Source organism: Camarhynchus parvulus, chromosome 3 (genome assembly GCF_901933205.1).
Source record: "Camarhynchus parvulus chromosome 3, STF_HiC, whole genome shotgun sequence".
NCBI classification, from domain to species: Eukaryota; Metazoa; Chordata; class Aves; order Passeriformes; family Thraupidae; genus Camarhynchus; species Camarhynchus parvulus.
The window spans coordinates 35,894,990-35,918,414 of NC_044573.1; the positions used below are offsets into that span (position 1 = coordinate 35,894,990).

The window sequence follows — 23,425 nt, forward strand, 5'->3', positions numbered from 1 at the left end:
AGCAACTGAACATCAGTTCCTCCCACCTGCTGCTGTTCTGACAGCCCCTCAAAGGGCAGAATGCATGGTACAGCTGGGACAACTACAAAATATAAAATAGGTTACAATAAAAAAAGAGATGAAGAAGACAGAAATCCCCATGAATTCCCAGCTACTGTAGCAACTGCTTTTTACTGTCAAGGAAAAGAAACTAAAGCAAACAGAACATACAGATACTTTTATTGCTCACCTTTTATACAACAGCACACCTTCAGCCATTTTCTTTCACAGCTTTTTGACAATGTTTATGTACACAAAAAACCCAGCAAGAAGCATTATGTGGCTTTCAGTAAAGAAAAAAACCCAAACATTAGAACACCAAACTCAGCCAGGTTTTGTTTTCTGCAGCAATAATAAAAGGGCTTCCTCCAGGCAGGAACTAATCTTCCCAGGCCGTAGTGCATTTCTTTAAAAAGACAACCCCCAAAACAAATTGCCCTAGATTTGCTGAGCCAGTGGTATTGAACTTGTAAATAAAATAAACTTCAGTTTGTCATTTCTTCTAGCTGATTTCAAGTAAAAATTAGGTTTGGAGGAGGAGCAACTTGTTTTGGATGGATGCAGGTCAGTTTGAGTTGCTACACCTAACTACAGGCCTACACACACTATCGGTTCACAATTTAGCTTAGTTTGAAATGATCTTTGCAGATTTTGGCGGCGGTCAGTCTTCATTGTTGAGCAGGTGGGAAAACGTGGTTTAGCAGGAGATAAGGCTACTGAACATGGCATCCACAGTAGAGCTCAGATAACACAAAACCCCATTTGTCAGAGTTCCCTGTGCGTGCGCACACGCACTGTAACAGCATCATGACTGAAACAAGAGGTCAGCAAGAAGAAAAGCAACACTCCAGACTGGTTTAGAACATGTAACTCTACAATGATTTGGGGGAGAAAATGCAGAAGTTCTACTGTGTACTATAACAGACAAATTTGACAGGTCTTGGTATTTCTCCAAATCAAAATAGAAGGCAAACACAGCAGGCATATTTAGAACAAAAGTGTTTTGAGCAGAGGGAACCAGTCCAACATCCAAAAAGCATGGCTATTAGTTGATGTTTAGGATGCAGGGGGTAGTGACAATGTCTTTCATTCAGACAGGTAGAGGTGGGTGGGGAGGAGAGGTCTACACGAAATTGTGCTTTGCTCTATGCAAAACATCCCACCCAAAGAGATTCTACCTGCTGCGTACAAACCTGTACTAATTCAAGCAGCATTTAAGTCAGGCCTCTGAAACCAGGTTTCTATTATGTGAGCTCTGCTGAAGTGTGAATTTTTAGCAGCCTCAGCTGGTGAAGTGTCTTCCTTGTCCAAAGCCAGATTGATTATACTGATAACCTCCATGCTGGAAGTGCTGCTCAAACTGCCCTCCTTGATTAAAGTTCTGTCCACCTCTGCCCCCCCAGCCGCCTCCTTGACCTCCTCGGCCACCGCGACCGCCACGGCCACCCCTCCCTCCTCCACGGCCACCCCCTCGGTCACTGTGGGACCCACCATCTTGGTATCTGTTGTCTTGCTGGTAACCACCACCACCACCACCCCCCTGGTAGCCACTTCCAGAATAAGAAGACGACTGGTAGCCACCATAGCCTCCTCCTTGGTAGCCACCACCACCATGGTAGCCACCTGTTTGAAAACCTGCATCTCTGTAGTTGCTCTCCCTGTAGCCGCCATCCTGGTAGCCACCACTTCCGCCATCTGTCCAGCCTCCTTGAAGCTTGTTTCCTCTTCCTCCACCTCTGCCACCATGATCATAACCACCACGTCCTCCTCGTCCCCCTCGATCATGGCTCCCTTGTTCATGACCTCCTCGCCCTCCGTATGAAGAGTCATAGCCTCCTCTTCCTCCTCGGTCATGACCCCCGTGGTCGTAACCTCCCCGCCCTCCATAGGAAGAGTCGTAGCCACCTCTGCCTCCTCTGCCACCGCCTTGCTGCGAGCCACCCTCTGGTCTTTTCTGCCATGGTGGCATCTCAGGAGGTGGAGGTTCAATTTCATTGGGCCTTCCTCCTCTGTCAGGCACTCTGCCCATTAGCACCTGCAAAGGGAAAGGGAAAACTGCCATAGGAGTTGTGACACCTCACACAAGAGTCACATCTACTGAGACACACCACAGATAGCACCCACTCCAAGGTTTTTACATTCAGGCAAGTTTTGTGTTTGAACGTGACAGACCTCTGTGTCCAGTTAATAAAAGTTAAACAGGGATTATCTAGTACTTGAAGCACTGCTAACAAGACAAGTCAAACAGCAGGCACACCACCATGGGCAGCACCAACACAGTCTTTCACTTAACACTTTATTAGTGCAGAGTGCTAAACTAAAATAAGCACAAGTACAATGCAACACACTCTCTCTCCTAACTAGTGCTCTGAGTTCCTGTAGAAGCCACTGACTTGGTAAATAAAGGGCAACAAATTCTATTTTTCAGTGAGGATATGTAGAAACTTAACAGACAGGTGTGAGCACTGATCAGAGTGGAACAAGATTCTAGAGGTCTTTACCTGTCTAAGGATGGTGTGACCTTAAAAATTTAGCAAGGCAAAATGGGACAGGACATTTGTACTGCTTGAAGTTTTGAAGAAATATAACAAAGGAGCTTCAATGGAAGTAGGCCACTTTGCTATTTTACACTACTGTTTTGGAAAACATTTAGTAGTGATAATGGAGATAAGTTAACAGATTATACATCAGCAGCAGGGCAGTACTGCATTCCTACTACAACATACATAGTCTGGTGAAAGGGTCAACCTGTCTTACTACTTAATTTCTTTCACACCAACAACACTAAAATGGTGCAGAAATTTTTTGGGTAGGATGGGCTGTGGCCAAATCAGCACACTCCAAAATTAATTAAAACTTTACCAGAGGTACAGTTGGCACTCAAAAGGTAGAAGAGCATGCACCTATCCCCACAATTTTAAAGCACCAAGTATGCTGCTGTACATAGCTACTGAGCTGCAAGTTCAGTATATATATTTTTTTGAGCCTATTACTCTTGTAAAGTCATAATTTTTGAAACAAGCTAAATTATTTAGTCTAAGCCATTTTTCTCCCATGTCATTATTAGAACTATACACTTGATTGTAATCTATTTGTGTACTCAGGGCAATCTAATTTGTGGGATCCTTGCCTTGTGATTTATTACATTCTATTTACACAGACCAGAAACAGTTACTATGTAGATGTTATTTTAGACACCGTGGCAGAATCAGGTAGCAGTGGAGTAATGGCTTTTGTAATTCTAGCAAGACAGAGCAGGCCTACTCCCACTGAAAGTAATCCAAGGTATTTCAGCAATTTTTACTGCCCCAAAGAAGGGACACTGTGAACCTCAAAAGCTGAAACTGCACTATCCATAATCCACTGATACATTATCTGTAATATATAAACACCAAATCTCTTATCCTTTATTTCCAAATTCCACTTACAATTCTGAAAAAAAATAGGATTTATTACTACATTCAAGTTACTTAAATATTCCTAAAAGAACAAGACATTTGTCACCAAAGGTACCTTATTAATGGCACATGCAGTCTTCTCTCGGATGGATCCACTGCTGGTTCTCATAATCTTAGACAGATCCTGCCGAGCTGCCAAGAGATTTGCAATTGATATAGTGCACTTAGTAGACAAGAGGGCACGTTTTGGCTGGTAGACTTTGGCCAGTTTTTCTGTTTGACTCTGTTGGAGCAAAGAAAAATAAAACCCAGTCAGTTAAAGCAATAGGACATCTCATGAAAAGAATCAAATCAATACTGAATAACAAGCCACTACTGCAAACAGAAGAAAAAGTTATATAAAATCAGTGAGAACTACTTTATAACTTAGGATTACTTCAATCAAACTAGCATTTGTCATATTAATTTCTTAAGTAAATAGGAAACACAATTCTGACTGAAATGCCAAGACACCAATGAGCTGACAATTTCAACATACACATCAAACTATTATTTCCAGGCAGTCAAACACAGAATAGAGGTGTGCCATATAGTTACATGAATTGCTGCTAAAATCCAGAAGACACTGAAAGTGAAACACATCTGTGTTTAGCCTCCAGACCCCCTTCTGTGCCTTCACCCTGACCTGTACCCATTCCAGCTGGGCCAGCATCACCCCATCTCCAGCCCTTAGCAGAAAAAAGTCCTGTTAACTCATTTCACTTTTCACTCCAGTCAGCTTTTCACAAAGACAAGGCACCAAGAGGCCCGGCAGAGCTAGAAATGAGATCCTACACCCAACTTTGCCTTGTATGCAATGTCTCTTCCTCTACTGCCTTTCAGCATTAACCACTCTGGCTTTCTTGAACACCTCAAAAGTTTTCCAGCTGAGACACAGGAGAAATCTGTGCTATCACACATGAGTTACTACACAAGTTTCATCTCTCTTCAGTCATCAACAGAGTGTAGTGTGTGATGCAGTCAGGATATACAGACTGCAATCTGAATGCAGATGATGGCAATGGGGACAGGCAAACCAGGTTTCCCAACATATCTTAACAGTGCAAAAACTTAGAAGCACATTTTAAAATCCTAAAAAAAAATCTTGTTTTCCATCCAAAGGCAGCAAATTGGAATATGGCACTGGCTAAAGGTAGAAGCAAAAATATTCACAAGAGTTACTAGTGTATTATTCCCTGGTAAGTTTGACTGAGCTCTGAGCACAGTATTTTGGTCCTATGATACTGTTTTAGGTGAAACTTGAAATTTTAAGTTTAAAAAAATCCCTAATAATAGACTGCAAGGGTTTTTCTCCCTGGTGTTTCCACCATCTGGAGAAGTGGCTATTTAGTAATTTACGATTATATTCTGATACTTTTCAAATAAAAAAGAAAATTATCATCTTGCTAAAAGTTACTGTTAAAACAAACTCTTTTGTGTCTCTGGAATACTACAGCAACATTCTCCAAATTTGTATTGTTATGCTTCTAAAAATATTTGCATTTTAATAGATATAAATGCATATACACAATTTGTGGGTTTTGTGAAAATATTTTGTGCAGCTAGTCAAGTTCAAAAGTATCTGAGAATTCCTAAGAAAAAACACAAAACCACATGGATAAAGATGCCAAAGCTGTAACAGAATTAGAAATCCCTGGTTTTAAAACATAATTCACACTTTTGCTCATTTTTATTCACTATTAAAATACTTAGATAGTCAGCTAGTTCTTCAGTCATCTACTAAAAAGCCTGAAGAATACAAGGTTTAATAGAAAGTACAACAGTAGAAGTCCTACTCAGATGATGAAACAAAATGGGACAGGTCACAGTTTATTAATAAGTATAGCTGCTTTTTGAAAAAACAAACACTTATCAAGAAAAAAACACTCAATGATTCTATGTGTCACAGTTTAGCACTAATAACTCTGTCTCAAACACTATCAGCAGTATACTTAACACCATGTTAGCAGATCTGGTTTAGTCCTGGAAAATAAATTACATCTACTATTTTTTAAAACCCTGTCATTTCTTTCTGAGACATAGGAAATAGAGAAATCATGTTAATTATTTCTAAAAGCAGAATACGTATCATGTACTCAAGGGAGAACAGATCTCATGTCACAGCCACTTGCACAGTTCAAAGACAAAAGAGGCACATAAATCATCACCCTGTCTATAAGGTAAGAAGAAGTAGTGCCTTAGCAGCTTTTCTCATGTGCATCTGTGGAGTTGTGATTGCAGACACAATTTGAGTTAGGGAAATCTGATTGCTGTGGACAGCACAAAGTAAGATAAGGGATGGTCAACAGGAAGATGCTTTTCTACCATCACATAAGACACAGCACTTAATGTTTCACATGGTACTCTTAACACAGCTGGATCAGTAATCTTTACTTTTTCCAGTGGCTTTGGTGTGTAGTTATATACAGTCTGACTTCTCATTTTAGAGACTGATTTAAAATCCAACAGTTTTAAGTAACATATTTTTATTCGTCTTCCATTGTCATACACTTCTTTAAAACTCAAAACAAAACCAGACAACTCCTGTGATTATTTTGGACTCATGAAGGACAAAACAATGATGCAGTTTTCCAGAGATACTTATTATAAAGTGTTACCATCAACCAGGACTTCACAGCAAGCTGTCTGTACCTTAGCTCTGTCTGACCAGCCGAAGGATTGCACAGTAACATCCAAACGTTTGACTAACAGTTTTCTTCGGACTTCGTACTCGTTGGCTATGGCTTGATTAATTGCTTCTATTTTTTCCTGAAACAAAAATTTGCAAACAATCTATAGATTAAAGTGTTTCTACTTAATAAACTACGTGGACGAAAGAGAGTATCACACAGAGAAAATATGCATGGCTTAAGACTGCAATTATCTACCTTGTCAAATGGACTCACAGCCAAGCTGTGCCTGCTGATGTTACTTTCCTGAAGCTTCCAAGGCTTATGTTCATTCAGCCTTTTACCATTTCTAACAGCACAAAAACTGCACACACTGCTGAGGCACTTCTCAACATCCACCAGGACAGAGAAACAAAGGTGAGAAGATACTACAGGCAACAAGCTGAAGCAACGGCATACATAACTCCTAAAAACAGGATGTTCGTGCCTTCTTAAAAAGTAGAAAGCTTAAGGATAAAGACAGAGCAAAGATAAAGACTAAAAGTAAGTACAGTACTGCAAGAGGATCTTGATTAAAGCACAGTCTGCATACAGCCAAAACAACAAAGTGCCCTACAGCAAAAAGCCATCATGAGAAACAGCTGGTAACAGACAGTGGTTTAGTTAGAGCAGCAGGTGAGATATGCACCATCACAGAAATAATAAGTATATTTAAAGAGGCCAGCTGGAGGGAGAACAGAGGGGCCCACCCTCAGTCTCAACAATACAAGCACTGAAGGAAGCAGACTGCTGGGGGAAGATGCGATTCAGCCTGAAGTGAGAGAGACGAGAGACCTGAAGTCTTGCAGCAGCAGCCATAGCTGTGAGCCTGGTGCAGCAGCAGCCATAGCTGTGAGCCTGGTGCAGCAGCAGCCACAGCTGTGAGCCTGGTGCAGCAGCAGCCACAGCTGTGAGCCTGGTGCAGCAGCAGCCACAGCTGTGAGCCTGGTGCAGCAGCAGCTACAGCTGTGAGCCTGGTGCAGCGGCAGTGGTTAACCCAGGCGCCATGCTCCCAGCACAGCAGGTGACAAATCCCAGCTGGAGAAGATCACAGCTCTGCAGCCTGGGTGTACAATGTCTCTCCCAGCTCCTACCTGCATACTCACTGCCTCTTGGAGAGGCTATGAAGGAAGCAGACTACTCCAAGTGACAAAAAGAGGGGGACATTATGAACAGACGAAGCCCCAGAAGCAGACATGCCACCGTCTCAGCAGGACTAGATCACACACACAGGGCTGGTAAAGGGCAGGAGAGGAAGGTTTAAGCTACTGCACAAGCATGCTGGTCAGCACCACCACTGTAGGTCTCTCATTTTGGAAAAGTTTAACCTGCACCTGGACCTAGAGATTCATGAGTCTAAGATCTTATCAGTTGCTGTACATTTATTGCACCAACATATACATTATACTGCAAGAAATTATCTTCTTGTCTTCAGAAAGAGAAAAATCATTTTGCAAAACACAGGATCAATACTTTGCACACTTGGAAAAGGGAAATGGGCTCTAATACCTGCAACTACTCACCCAGTGAGCTGGTCCCAGTTGTTTCTTTAATAAAGGTTTTCCAACATGATTAGGTGGAACCTTTGCTAGAGTTTCCTTCAGCTGTGAGGAGACATATAAAAATATAAGCTTTGGCTAAAAAAAATTGTTTTTCAAGATTCATATTAAAGGAGAGGACTGTTGGACAGTGAAAGGCATGACACAGCAACCTCCAATATCAAGTTATTTTCTCTGGAACAGAGAGCACACTTCTTTTGGAAAGCAACTGGTTTTAGATTTCTGGTAGTCTCAGCTATAATTATTTAAAAATTAAGAGTAGGGACTATAGAATAGATCAGCAGTAAAAACAAAGACACCATGAGGTACTGCTACTCTTGAAGTCATAGGGATTATTCTACACATCATCTTTTTAATCCAGAAAAGAACCCACATTTGTATCAAAAAGCTTATTTTAAGATGATGTAAAATGTAATGACCCAAAGAAGGCCTCCTCTATACAATCAAAAGGAGAAAAATCTTCAGTATGAAATTTTAACTATTTTGCATTTTAGGAGTTTGGACACAAATTATCTATCCCATCTCAAAATTTCTTAGGACTTCAAAGGGGAAGAAATGGAGTGGCAGTGACAAAAACTTCCAAAAGTAGTTTGGAAAAAAAAACCACCAACTTGTTCATTCCAGCATGTGATCTAACACATTCAGTGACCTGGTTTTCCAATGATACTGAGCAAAATTTATTTAGGATTTTAAACCTAAGTGTTTTCAAATAGCACTGTTTGGAGGAGCTTTGTAATCACAGAATACTCTGCACTGGAAGGGACCCATATCTGTTCTTCAAAGTTAAAGACTGTCTTCTGCCATTCCCTATCTGCTGTTCTGCTCTCCCCTATCCTGCATATTAAGTGACTAAATGTGATTTAAAAGCTTTCTGTCTCCAACCTTTGGTCTGTGCACTGGACAGTCCATTCCACTTAATTCCTCTGATTTATAAAAATTACTCAGAAATAATTTTTTTTTTAAATCACAACAGCCTGGAGAACACACACACGCAAGGAATAAAAATAAATGGAATCACAAGAAATGATGAAGTCTTAGGGAGAAGGTGTTATGTTTTACTTTAGTTACACCACCTTTTAACCAAAATATCTTTAAAACATTAGGTTCTCGTACAAATTTGTTTAGGTGTATTTCTTGAAAAACATTTCTCTTTAACATTCTTCCTGAGGCCCAGGATGAGCACTTTCTATGTCTTCTGCAACAAGTGATGGCATCAAAACCTAGAGCAGTTACCCTGAAAAGCGATGATAGCAACAGCCTCTGACCTCATGCCTTGGCATGGAAAAATCCTTCAAAATAATTTTCAACATTCTGACTCTTTGTATATGCATTAAAACACATTAACTCTCCTTCACAATTCAAACACTGCTGTTTCACAAGAGGCAAATCTCACCCAGGTAGCAGAACTAGTTTCCATCAAAACAACAACATCATAAATATTCAAATTTTTCTTCCTTTGGATCTTACTTTTTTTTCAATTCCGCTGAAGAACTGGAACATCGTTATGTTGGCGGGAGGCTTGGACATGCCTAAAGCAATGCAGATGCCTTTCAGCTCCTGAAAGACTTCACTGCCACCCCCTTCCTGGGCTTTTTTAGGAGGGGCATTCACACACAGCATTCTGGCAGCTTCCAGTTCTGAGATGAGGTATGCTGGGGTAAGAAAAATTAGATTTGACAATCAGATATAAAAGAGTTATTTTAGAGCCAGTGAAAACTCAAGTGCTTCAACAAACAAATGTGCAAACTGACTGTTTTGGATAGAGAGAGGGATAGAAATTTTGTATCTACAAAATTTCTTGTATCTTCAAGATATCTTGTATCTTTAATTTTCTTGTATCTTCAAGAACACTGGTATTTACAATCACTGAGTTCAGTGCTAGAAACACAACAAATAGAGGACAGGTTTAGTACAACCAATTAAAGCCTGGAAAAAATCCCTATGATTCCAGCAAGTATTAATCCCAGAGTTCAACAGTGCATAGCTCTTTTCCTTCAGGTTTTGCCCAGCAAAGACAGGAAATTAGGACCATGGAAACAAGCAGGATGAGGGACTGAGATGTGTATTTTAGGGTACACAAGCAAGCGCTTCTTGAGGTTCTAGGAAACAAGCAAGGTAACAAGTAGAGAGAAGTGAAATGTCAGATCAATCTCCTCTACTTCCCCACACAAAACATAGAGTGGAAGAATAATCCCAGCGAGAAGTACTATTGAGAATTCATGTTTACAATAACTTCAGAAAGAAAGGCTGTGACTGATGAAATAGAAGCTAGAATGGCTGAAATTTCTTCAATATCAGAACTGTAAGAGCCTACTATTACATTGTAACTCCTTCCCCAAACAAAAAGAGAAAAATCAAAATCACAACTTCTGAACACCATATATGCCCAGAATTTCAGCATCAGGTGTCATTTACAGCGATATAAATTTACAATTATATAAACAGCCATTGTTTGCAGGTGTCAAAACTTTAAGGTTTGAATTTTAAAAAAAGCACAAGTTTAACAATGCTTTTCTCCTTAATCATAGTCAATGACCATAGTAATAATATACATAAACACTTCTAAAAATAAGAAAAACTGATACTGCAGACACACTTGTGAGCAGGGAAGTAAACCCACGGATATACAAAAGAAGCTCATTAGTTATAAAACTGGGACAGATAAAAAGATTAAGAAAAGAACACAGCATTTTAATGATCTCTAGAATGCCGTCTCCTAAAGATACAGAATACCTTATAAATAAAAAAATTCTTAGAATATGTAAAACAGTGAAGCATCCTTTGTAAGCTCTTTCAGCAACACTTTATACAGGTTTTTCTTACATTGAACTTTCAATTACTTACACTCTTTTCAGGCCTACTGAAAAAGAAACTAGCAGGAGAATTTTGTTCCAAAAATTTACAGATCATATTTAAGCTGTCTTCAACCTCCCCTAACAATCACAGAAATTTTTAAGTCTATCACTAAGATGAATGTTCTTTAGATAGCTATTCTATTTTTGCACAACTTTTCTGAACCAGCCTGAAACTCCTGTACTTTTTGTTTTGCAGATGCTAGTGCCTAACATTGTATTCTAGTGATGCTGCGTATTAGGACAATCAATCCTAATTACTTGGGTTTATTTGGTGCTTTCATCTCCCAGCAATACTGCTACATCTTCCAAGTGACAAACTGTGCTGCATGTCATTAAAATGTAAAATACCCTAGCATTTCACAGAGGGTTATCCTGTTTCTCCTGAAAAAAACTAGTTTTATGGCTCACATACAACAGGATACCTAATAAGTTCACTTGACACAGCTAAAGAAAGCTATGCAGCTATGGTGGTACACAAAAAAGGAATTTGGCACTACTGCAATTTGGCACATTTGACAGTAAACACAGCATTCCTGCCAGATGGGATACCAGGGTTCGGCTCCTGAACACAGCCTTATATTACCAAAATGTACATCCCAAAGGACCTCTGGGATAAACAGTGTGTCACAGACAAACCAAATTTATTGAATGGCTTGGCTTACAGAAAACAAGCTGAAGATCGCTTGAGCTACAAACTATTTCAAATGAAACAACTATCTCACTTCATCTGACATTTTTAAACACACTATAAGAAATATTCAGATTAAGTCTAATCATCTTTCTCCTACTGTTGAAATACAAGAAATTATTTACAGAGTAGGCTCCCGTATCTCAGAAGAAGGCAGAACTAAATTTCTGTTTTGAAAAGTTAAAGAATCAGCAGCAACTGAGGAAGCAAATAAAAAATTACCTCATCTTAATTTTAAAATTAGATTAAAATTAGTACTACAGTTTCTAACTCAAGCTTATATTTTTATTGTAATGTGAATTAATATCACACACCTTTTACAAATTCAAGTACTATTTCTTCTCCTCTAACATTTCATAAGGAGAAAAAAAAAACAATTCAGCTATTGAGATCTGATGGGTGGAAAAGGAAAGACACCATTGCTAATGTTAATTTCCTTTCAGTCAGCAGAAAGCAACAGTGAAGCTATTTACTAAGGATGTTGATCAAAAGAACTGGGAGCTGGGATAAAACATTCTCTCTTTCCTAACAATTCTGACTGCTGTCTGTGTAGGAAAATTCAAGTTTTGTTGCACATTGCAAGTCATCACACTGGGAGCCTCTAAAATTACAATCCATCTGATGTTAGTGGTCATTTTTACAACCATGCTAAGTAGAGTTCAGCAGCTAAATTCTGGCAGAAGTCTTCAAATAATTCCTTCTTTGTTGTGTCTTTTGGGAAGTGATAGGACAGGCTTTTTGCTCGTGAATGTCAAAAAGGTTAACATTCAAAGTATTTTCCCTCATATACTTGGTACATATTGACTGGTAAACCCACAAGTATAATACTCTGATGCTGTAAATTACCTAAAAATATGCATTATTTTTACTGTATCTACACTGTAGTACATTGTGGTAAAGAAACCAGTACCTCATTAAGTGTAAGAAACAATACTATAAATCTTGCAGAAAATCAGGTTTGCTTGCAAGCACCCTTTTAACTTACTAAGCAGCAAGAGACAGTTCTTTTGATTATGAAGGCGTTTTGTCACATCTCCTGATGTTAATGATGCATATGGACAGTTCATTTCAGACAGCAGCCCACTCATTTCAAGCTGAAATTCTTCTGCTTCATTTGGACCTTAGAAAGAAGAGAATAATAATTCATTCACTGCTAATATATAGGGGGTATGATTAGAATGAATTAGCTATTTAAAAAAATACGTATTTTGTGCAAGTTGCTATTTAACATTAAGTCCCATTTTCAATGGAGGTCAAGTGCATTTCTTGGGCTCCTGCAAGACACAGCACAACCTATTTGGATCCATGATATGCTCCATTAATATAAAAGTATGCTTCACTGACAGCTTTTCCAAGCTACAACAGACAGGCACTGGCAATTTCTACAAGGAAAGAGGACATTAAAAACTATCATGAATAATAAATGTGGCTTATGAGTTCTCACTTTTTCCTATTATTTCTCCCTGTAAGCTCACATTTGTCAACTGATTTTATTTCATATCAATATCCTTTAAAAATAAGGAAGTCACATAAACCAAACTTTTGACTGATATTTCTGTCAAAAATTACTGAAACTAATCAGAATTTGTTAGGTTAAAAAAACACACCAGTGATGAGAAATAACATTTTTTTATCTTTTGGAAAGAGACTTCACCCCCAAATTTCTGTTATTCCTAAACTGAAGACATACAAAATGAGGGTAGGACTTCATGGTACCCCAGCTAACATGTTTCTGTCACTTGTGTTTAAAGAATTTGAGATAGGTGTTGGAAGACTTCTGGATTGTATTTTTACATAAAACAAAAAAATAGGAACCTTGTACTATTAGAAGGGGTGAGATACTGTGTTGTTACAGAGAAAGAATATGAAATACACTCAAAGAAGAAAGAATGAATATGTCAAAAAGAGAAAGGAAAGTAACAGACGTTGAGGTAAAAGGCAGCAACCTTTGGCCACTGAGTAAATACAAAGCTAAGCTCATAAAGGCATTATGAGTTAATATATTAGATATTCAGGAATGTGGGTTATCACACCAATTTAATAATTTGATCTGTAAATTTGTCATGACTAGCTGATCAAAATTAACTTTTTTTCTGAAAGCTATAGTTTGTTTCCTCTACCAAAATGAAAAACAATAATTTTCAGGCTCCTTCTCAAAAATTCATAGCAAGCACAGAGTTAAGAGAACTAACAGTAAAAAGAAGATATGATTACTGTAGTCACAAGAATGTTACTTTGAACAGTAGTACACTGACATCAAAATTACAAATAAAAGCATTGAAATAAAAGTATTCTCACAATCTAGTAAAAACCTCACTAGCATTAATGTTTCCCTAAATCCATCTAAGAACTTTAAAAGACAATATGGTTGAAAAATTAACAGAAAAAGCTAACTTCAGAAGAAAGACTCTTTGATTGCCACTATTATTTCAACCTCTACTGGCTGTTCATCAGGCAAACTTGAGGTGGAAAACATCCAAAATCTGGCAGTGTGCAGACAATACTCCCTGGTACAAGAGATATGGCCAGCCCTAATCTCTGTGGCATGCAGGAACACACACTAAGTGCATGTTGGTGCTGGAGTTATGACTACTTACTGTTGGTTGCCTGCACGTTCTCCTCCAGTTTACAGAAGAGCCGTAACTCAGACACCAGCCAAGCGCAGAGTTTGGTGAATTCAGGGGAGCTGGCTCCATGGGAGACCACCTGAGCCAGCGCGCCGTCGTCTAACAAGGGACCTTTGTAACTGAGAGGGAAAACAAAAGCACAGTTTATTAATCTTTGCTGTGACCAGTGACCTTGGACAGATTTATCTTATGCTGGATGCATATTGAGAGGAACAACCACAACACATCTGCAGTGCTGATCTCATGGAATGGTGATTCCTGGACTGAACTGTAGCAAGAACCACACTGAAAACACCAGAGCAAACTCAGAATTTGTGTGCATCTTAACTTACCATCACAGAGACCATGTCACAAAATATCATCATCAAAGGTTTCCTCCTGGAGAATGTTACCATGTACAGTGGCAACTTCTCTGCCTCTACCTCCTGAAGATGCTACTGACAACAGACCTATCCAGGGCAACTGCAGTCCCAAGGAATCCTTCCTGAGCTCTCCATGTGGGATAATTACTGCTGAACAAGTGCATCTTTTCTGTCACTTCCTATCACGTATGAAAGGGGTGCCTTACAAAACAAAGCCTTTGATAGAAATAGTACAAAAGTGATCTGCATAATCATCTCTTGAAAAACCAACCTCCCTAAATATACACAAGAAAAATTAATGGAATCAGTTCTTTGCATAAGCAAAATAATCCAAAAGTCAGATCTCATGAAAGAAAGCACGAGTTTGTAGATGAGATCTTAGAAAACACAGCTTTCAGGACATCTGTGTACTGATAATCTCTCAGAGGGAGAATGAAGAGTAGAGAGAAGGCTGCCTTATCAACCAGGTAGAAGCACAAGTCAGAGTTTACCTCAGTATTTTAGGAAAAACATGTACAATATTATTTTGATATATTGCCCCCCAAAAGAGAAGGACATCCAAGAGTGCTCATAACCAAATGAAATCTCTCTTGGGAACTTCCAGGTAAAGTCACCCTCTACCTCACAACAACCCAACGAGCCCAGGCAACTCTTGGCAAACCTCAGCAATAAAAAAAATCTCAAATTGAAATGTAATTCTCCTCATTCTGCTCCTGTGCTTAATACCACATACAAAGGATTTGGCCTTCACTGTAGTGGCCTGTTACTTCAGCCAAGGAAGACGAAGAAGCCACACTCAAAAATAACTTCTACCTCACAGAGCAGCTTGATTGGTGCCACAGTTAATCTACTGGCAGCTGGTGGGAAGCTGTAATCTCATGTATTACAGCCCTACTGCATGACCACAGTAGGCTGGATGCTTCAAGAGGATAATCAGAGCAAGCTCCAGTCCCACCCCACAGATGTCTCAGGTCTACATGTGTAGGTCTGGGAACATCTGGGACTCAGAACAGAAGCATCCAGTTACAGGTCAAAGTAGAAAGGAAGCAATGGCAAGCCTTTTGCTTTGGCAGGACTGGGATTTAAGTCCGTGCTCAGATCTTCTAGAGGCACCTTTTCTTTAACAGAGGTAACATCTTGAGCGTGTTATTTCTTATAATTATGACTTCAGCTACACATCAATCTGGCCAATAATCCAATTTGCAGATTCCCAACTGCAAGCAGCTTTTTCCTTCTGTTTCTGCCAATGGCACGTGTTGCAGAGCTATGCTCTCTTTTAGTAACATTGTGCTATCCCATCTGTTTGCTTTTTCAACAGTTCAGCAAACTGATGCACAAGACAAGAGGCCACCATCTGAACACCTCGAGCACAATTGCAAAAAGAAACAGCTCTCTAACATGTAATGCTATGAGGAAAAAAAAATCAAGTCATATATAGATAGGAATATCTTCAGTATGTGATGAGAAAAAGTAAGTTGAACCATGAAGACCACAGAGCTACTGCCAAAGCAGAAAGCCTCAAACACCCCAGTCTTTCCAGACACCAAGGATTAGAAGTCCTTTAGATACTTGCAATAGTTTTCCCAGTCGTTACCAATGCTGCTGAGGTCTCATGTCTTTCATCCTCCAAGTTTTCTCATTTTCACTGTTGTCAATTTGGCTTCATATAGTTACTTGTTCAACTACTTTCACTGTTTGCTTTACTTATTTATGTCAAAAATCAACAACACTTTCTGTCTGTAACTGCACAAATCACAACTCCTTCAAGCCTTTTAAACATATGACAGAAAAAAAGAAGCCAATCACAGTATTTTCATTGTGGCAGAGCTGCCTTTTCACATTTCAGTCAGAGAAATACCTGCTAAAACAGAAGCCTATTTGTCAAGCTTTACAACCATCACCACTAACTTAGCCTGGAAATACAATCTTTGTTGGAGCATAATGACTCAAGCCACAAAGTGATTTATGGGAATAGGGCCAATGTCAGTAAATACAGCTGTTTGCATGCAACCAGCTGGAGAAGTGAAATTGTAGCTGCCTGTTCTCTGAGCTCTCAACAGTTTACAGCCATGGGAGCTTACAGCAGGACATGTTCTCCACGCTCTCCCTTTCATACTTATGCAACCTTTTCTGACTCTGACAAAGTAACAGGTTTACACAGCAAAAGGTTCCTGTGCTATATTCCCCTTAGAAAATGTAAAGAAGAAAACCACTTGATTATTTGCAATTCTTTTGCAATTGTTTTTATTCTTCCCTCCCAAAAAACCATATGAAGCCTGAAAGTTTTCTTATTGTCTGACGTATCTCTTTACCCTGTCCCACCCTCAGCTAGGGCCGCTGTGCAGAACAGAGCAGCAAGAGACCAGCTGGCATTCAAGAATCAGCGGGATCAGCTCGCACGGAGAAGGGACTCACTGGCCCGGGCCGTGCAGCTGAAAGCCAGCCCGTCTGCCTTGGGGCACCATCACCAGCCCGGCTCTGAGGGCGGCTCTGACCGAAAGGGGCCATTCCAGGCGCTGCCCCGAGTCGAGGCTCTCCGGAGCGGGGCGGCCCCGCCTGTGCAGGGCGGACAGCGGCGCCGTGTCCGTGCCGGGCCGCCCTCTGCTCCCACCCCGCACCGGGAGCGCCCCGCACCCCCAGCCCCGGACACGTACCCCAGGTCCTCCAGCGACTCCAGCACATCGTTCTCCAGGAGCTCGAACTCCATCCTGCGGCGGGGCACGACGGGTGGACCTGCGCGACACGGCACTCAGCGCTACCGGTACTCGCACTCCCACCGCCCGCCATTCCCCCCTCCTCCAGCCCATCCCGGCCTCGTGGGGGAGACTCAGCTCTCACCCCTTGCCGTGCGGCGAGGCAGCGCTCCCGGCGCCGCAGCCGCTCTCCCCGCGCCGCCCATGCCCGCCCGGCTCCCCGGGCCCCACGCACCGCTCTCGCAGCTGCGCCGCCGACTGCCGGGTTGGCATCTCAGGGCGGGGAGCGCGGCGCCGCAGGCCCCCGGCCTCCCTCTTCACTCGGCTTCTCTAGGGCCTCCCTCCATAGTGCCTGATGGGCGCGGCCTCCGTCCGCGGCGGTCTCCGCCTATCCGCCGAGCGGAGCACCATTGCTAAACTGGGACACGGGTGCGAGGCCGGAGAACAGGCCGGTTTTGTGGGAAAGGAGGCCGGGACGAGCCAAGGATCTCACTTTTGTGTTCAGGCGTCGGCACGGACAGACCCGGAAGCAGGGCTCCTCCCTCTCCGCCGCGCAGCCCGCGCAGGAATGTGCTGCGGCCGGCGGCGTCGCGGCAACGGGCGGGGCAGGAGGAGAGGACGGGGCGGCGGAAGGGTCAAACCGTGCCAGGGAGCGAAAGTGCGTCCCCACCCTGCAGGACCCCGCGCCACGGCCAGGACCACAAATGCCGGCATGCCTTGCGCGCGACACAGCCTTTCGCCGAGGGCTCTGGGTGCCGAATAAAATCAATAAAATAATAAAATTAATAAATCGAAGCCGTTTCAGTTTAATTACTAAATGGAATCCGCGGGTCTCGTTTGTCCCTCTGCTCCGTGGCCTGGCGGCGCGGGCTGCAGCGGTGTCCCGGCCGGGCCGTGGCGTTTAGGGGCGCTGAAGGCAGCGCTGCGCGGGCTGAGCCTGCCCGACCACAGAAACTCCTGGAAGCGGCGCTCTGGAGGCTTCCTTAAAAATTATTTTAAATTCGGGGGGCACGGCAGGGGTGTAACAGCGTTCACTCTTTCCAGTTGCTCAGTTGCCAGCATGCTCCGAGGTGTGAAAAATGCGTATTGTATGATTGGCTTTTCGCAAATATTAAATGAATATTATATGTGTTGTGTAGAAAGTTATGCTGTATTCATTTACTTAAGTAGTGTGTTAAATATCGGTTTAGGTTATAACAAAATGTTAAAATAGAAACTATGCTATGTAGGATACTTTTTTTAAAGAAAGGAATGAGGTACTTGCACCGAGATAGCAGCCACAGGACACCTGAGTCTTTCAGAGAAAGAGAATTTATTTATCAGAAGAAATGAACTTCTTCCCACCTCGCTCAGCTCTGAAGACGCCGTCAGGATTAAGAGGAAGAAGTTGACACTGACCAGACCGAATCCTGTGTTTGAATGGAATTTATGCATCATGTATGAGATGTATGAATATGCAACAAGCTATTGTTTTTAAGGGTTAATCCTCTGTTAACGTGTGTCCTTTTTTGTCCTTTTTTGGGCTTATGCTGCCCAGAAAAAGGTACCCGGACGTCCATAACTCTTTGTTTCTATTGTCTCATATTGTCCTAATCCAAATTGTCCAAAATTTTTATTACTTTAATTATATTGCTATTTTTATAACCATTTTGTTACTATTAAACTTTTAAAATTTTAAAAACAATTGTTTGGCGTTTTTCACAGAGGGAAAGCCGTGCACGTGGGTGCAGATCCATGCCCAGGAAAGGGAGCTCAGTTGTGGGGCCACAGGGGATGATCCTGCCTGCTCTCTGCAGCCCTGCCTGCCTGCCCTGGACCCACAGAAAGCACATCAGGAAAGGAGGCACAGATAAAAGGATGTGTTGGGATGGCTACAGCATGCTAGGGAAAGCCAAAACCACTTGTGCCAAAAATGATGCCAGTCTGTGACCAGCAGCGAGCTGGTGCTGCAGGAGAGGAGTCCTGTTCTTCGTGAAACTGCCCTTGGCAGGCACAAAGCAGTAAAGCTGCCCTCAAAATATGAAAGATCTTGTAGCCGTCAAGATAGGTAAAGGAGGATAAAGAGTAGGGATCTTAGTCACCAGTTCTACTACTAAAGACATGTCAATCTACACATTTGAAGGAAAATTGCCTCTTAAAGACTAAAAGCTTAATGTCAAAGAATAATGCAGGCATTCTGCTTTGTGTATTTGCTTCTAGCTGCATAGTGGTTAGCCACAATGTAGCCACAGCCTGCTTCAATTTTTTAAAAAGAAAATAAATAAAGGCTTCTGGCAAGCTGCTTAATCACTGCTGGGCTGGGAGAATTACCTGATTTTCCTTTAGTCCATTCATTTTTGATTCAAAGCATCTCAGGTGTTGTGCTTGGGAGACTTGCCTGGAGATAAACTGGAGATATGGGCAATTAGGATTTTCCTCACAAATTCAACACTGCTGCTGAAAGCTTGTGACCTTTTGCTTGTTTGGTTGACTTGGGGGTTCTGTTTGGTTTTTGTTTAGTTGTTTTGCTTTGGGGGTTCTTTTATCTTTATGTAATGGTTGGGTTCACCTTACTTGCACAGGTGGAAGTGTACAAAGCTGGGCAGTAAGTCCACAGTCTGACCCTGCTCAGCTGCTCATGGTCATGATAATGTTTAGCCCTTATTTCTGAATCTTCTTTCTTCTTGTCCTAAATATAACATTTAAAAGCATTCACAGGAGAAAGCAGTACATGAAATAATTCATTTTGTCACATTGACACTGTTCCTGTGTCCACTCCTGAATCTGCACATGTTGAGAAGCAAGGATTTTGTGCTAATTTCATGAGGACATTTGCTGTCATCTTTTATTTACTGCTCAGATAAGCACTAGCACAGAAGGGTCATATTCATCTTGGCACCCAACTGATGACATCTGCCTTCTGAAACAAATAAATGTATTTCTCTCTTGGCTCAGTTGTGCCAACATTGCAGGGTAGGGACAGTTTGGAAGGCATTTTCTCCAGTCTGTATCACTCAGTTCCATAACTGCTTTAATGTCCCTTCTGTGCTGTGAGAACCGGCAGTTTCTTGAAAAACACAAGGATTTTGTGGCTGTGAAGAAGAACAGTTGGAGGTGTGATGCTAACCTGGAGCAGGCAGCTACAATTTTCTCCTGGGGACAGGGATAGAGCTTTGCTTTGTCATCGTTTCTTATCAGTCATGATTTTTTATTTTCCTCCCAACACAGGGTTTTCCACCACACAAATTTTGGAGGCATGGGAGGTGTGAATGGCCACTGTGTAGCATCCTGGCCCCCCTAGAAGAAATTAATTTTGACACTGAACAGTTTTTGAGTACAAGTGCTTCTTGAACAAAATGATACTGTCTTGAGCAGTTTGCTGTTGCACAATGAGATGCAGAGCTCAGCAGACAGGTTACTTCTGAAAGCAGCAGCCACTTGGGCTTTTGGGTCAGGGAAGGGCTGTAACTGGGGTAGATTTCCTTAGGCTACACAAGGCTCTGCAGACTTGTCAAGCTGCAGAACTGAGCTCAGCTCTCCTTGGGTTGTTCTCTCCCTAGGGTAGGTTTGTTACACCTACTTCCCTCACTCACAGAGCTGGAGGACTGGAGTCCAGTGTCCCTCAGGCAGCTGGACTGCAATGTCCTGGCTGGAGCCATATGTGACTCCCTGCACTGTGCCACCACTGAAAAGCCAGGTAGTACTGATTTCTCCTATGGGAAGAAGCAAACCAGCCCAGACTGCTGTGGTCCTCTTCATGGGACCCCTGTAAACCCCTCCTGGCCCCTTTAGCCCTGGAGGGATGGGGATGTGTGTGGTGGATATTGGTCAGGTGCTCTCAGGCTGTTAGTACAGGTTAAGGAAGTTGGCAGCCCACGCATGGCCTGAGATATACTTATTCTGAGAGGTGTGAGGTGCTCCCCTTGGATGCCAGTTGTCATTAAACAAAGACAATTGGTTTCCTGTGTAGTTGCCTTTTGTGATTGATTGGTTTTGCTGTTTGAGATGCTGTGAGCCCTGACTGAAGATAAACAACTTCCTCCTGCACATACTCTCTCACCGCTAATAAAGTAAGGCTGTAGCCCCTCCTTCAGCTTTGCACCAAAGGAACCTGTCACCAGTGTGGAGGAGGCTTATTGAACTTGCCCAGGTCACTGAAGACACACCCTGATGGTTTAAACCTCATTTCCATAGGAAAGCTGGCCAAAACCAACAACTCTTAGGCAGGCTTTATTTCATTACAGACTAATTATTTTCACCCCACCTCAGGTCTTGCCCCACCTCAGGTTGGCTCTGTGGTTGTCAAAAATCCCATGACAGAGACATGAAATATGAAATCTCTACTTGCAGAACAGCATGTAACACACATAAGTGTTACCAGGTGCAGAGTGGTAAAGTGCTGCTAAGCACTTTTGTATCAAAATAAATTTTTTTTACTAATTTTCTGAGGATGCTGCAGTTTCTTCAGTGTCTGCATGCAACAGAATCCAGCTACTGTGGTGCAGCTAAAAGCCCACTGACTGCCAGCTGGATTTGCCAGCCACTGAGGAATGGCAGTTCTGGCTCAGAGCATGCTCTGGGTTAGCCAAAAGGCCTGCTGGTGGTACTGAAGGGTACCATGAAAGACCAAGAGCAGGACAATGACAAATGACACTTCCCCTACTACTCACCCACCTTCTGACTACTTTCATCTCTCTGGACTTTCTTCAGTCCTTACTGCTGTGCCATGAGGAGGATCAGAGACCAGAGGGTGCCAGGGCCAGCTGGCAGGGGCACTGCCCAGGGCTGGTCATTGAGCAGATCCACAGTCTGTGGGTGCTTCTTTTATAGATGGATATGAGATGATTGGCTCTCACAATTAAAAGATAACTATTGTGTGAATATTAAGAAAAGCTTTAGTGATGTATATTTATGTTACTGTGGTTTAGATGTCCTCTGTTCTCCCCATAGTACCCTTTACCCCCCTGTATTGTTGCCATCAGACAGCCAGGGTTGTTTAGGGCAGGTAAAAAGAAGGCTGCACGTGTCCCTTGCATGGGGCAGTTGGGAATGGAAAAGCTTGGTGCTTAGGGGGTGAGGCATGGCAACACCTGACCTCCAATCAAGTTACAAGAAAGCAGTTTCCACTGATAAATGGCATTAGTCCTGCTTCCATTTGCAGAAGTGCTGGTTTCTGGTTTTCTATGTGTTTGTCTGTGTGGCTGGCCATGTGCACACACACAGGTGTGTTTATGTGCTTACTGGGAGTACACACACAGCCTTCATGCTGCCTGGACCTGGTGACACAAAGATGCAGGCAGCTTCACTTCTGTTGGGCTACCAGGTTTATCAACTCCAACCAACACTTCTGCAGGCAGGAGGTCATTTCTGCTAAAGAACACAGTTAAAATGCAGCCTTTGTGTGCCAAATAATTTTTTCACTAGCTGTAGTGACCATGTTCCTGAATATTTTCTGGAGCAGCTGGATCTCTGCTGCTGTGATGTTTTAATTATGATTAAAGTAGAGGCCCTCCCTTCTAGGCAGGCTGTTTGAGTCCACCCCTGGATTACACCTCTGTTGGCTAAAGGATGTCAGTGCTATGGTAATTAGTTTACCAGTCAGCCTCTGCAGCAGCAATTAAAGGAAGGAGAAAGAGAAAGTGGATCTATAACACAACAAGCTAAGAGCTGACAGTTCAATACTTAGGATTATACTGATGGGTATGACTGAGTGTGTGAAGTTCGTGTGGCAAAAATAAGAATTTCTAAAATGTTCTTCCCTGAGCAGCAGCAACAAGCTAGTTTGTGGGGTTTTAGTCATATATTAAGCAGGATGAGTCTATCTACACACTGAAAAGTGATCTCTCACACATGATTTTTGAGAATAATCAACAGTTATAATAAATCTTTGGGGAAAAAAAGTAAGCACAGGCTGTCTCTATTCTTTTACATGCCTGGCAGCTGCTGTCAGGATATTTTTGCTGGTGAAACACAACACGACTTCCCTTGAGATGAAATACTTGTGACAAGAGTTAACAAGGCACTTCTGTGAACACATGACAAAGAAGTTTGCATGAATAATTTAACAGAGTAGCTGAGTTCAAAAATAGCTGCAAGATTCCAAATTAAGTATAGAGACAGGAGCTTTAAAAAGCCTTTTCCCCTACTTTAAGCAGCTTTTCCAAGGGATACAGAAAGGCCTGTAAAGGCCCTATGAATCAAGAAGCTTCAGAATCCAGCACCCTCTCTTGCCACTATTAATACCTTGTAGTAGCCTGCACTTTTGAAATCCTTTTTAGAGAATAATTTTTAAACAAACAACACTCAGGAATCAGTATAATTTCATAAAAGTTTAATGTTTGTTTTTAAAATAACACTATTTAATTGAGAGAAAGGAATCCACACATACAGAGTCTTCTTGGATGCTGGCAAAAGAACTTAAATTAGAGACATACGCATGACCAGCAGGTTTAACCAGAAAGAATATAGAGAAAGTTTCACTGATTAGTCACGTTAATAATAAGAAAAAGAATGTACT

General features: G+C 41.9%; 1 protein-coding gene across 2 annotated transcripts; it reads right to left on the reverse strand.

Moving 5' to 3' along the window:
- Window positions 1-202: 202 nt before the first annotated feature.
- On the reverse strand, window positions 203-17,474 carry FAM98A (family with sequence similarity 98 member A). 2 transcript variants are annotated; one of them, XM_030945920.1, is made up of 9 exons: window positions 17,165-17,474; window positions 16,891-16,969; window positions 13,845-13,993; window positions 12,233-12,367; window positions 9,172-9,356; window positions 7,669-7,749; window positions 6,129-6,245; window positions 3,553-3,720; window positions 203-2,074 (listed from the first exon to the last, which is right to left on the reverse strand). In XM_030945920.1, exons 2-9 carry the CDS (start codon window positions 16,941-16,943, stop codon window positions 1,322-1,324), a joined length of 1,641 nt encoding a protein of 546 aa, XP_030801780.1. In that variant the 5' UTR covers window positions 16,944-16,969; window positions 17,165-17,474; the 3' UTR covers window positions 203-1,321. The 2 variants fall into 2 exon arrangements, with proteins under 2 accessions (XP_030801780.1, XP_030801779.1); XM_030945919.1 differs by lacking the exon at window positions 17,165-17,474 and adding an exon at window positions 17,075-17,152.
- Window positions 17,475-23,425: the final 5,951 nt, after the last annotated feature.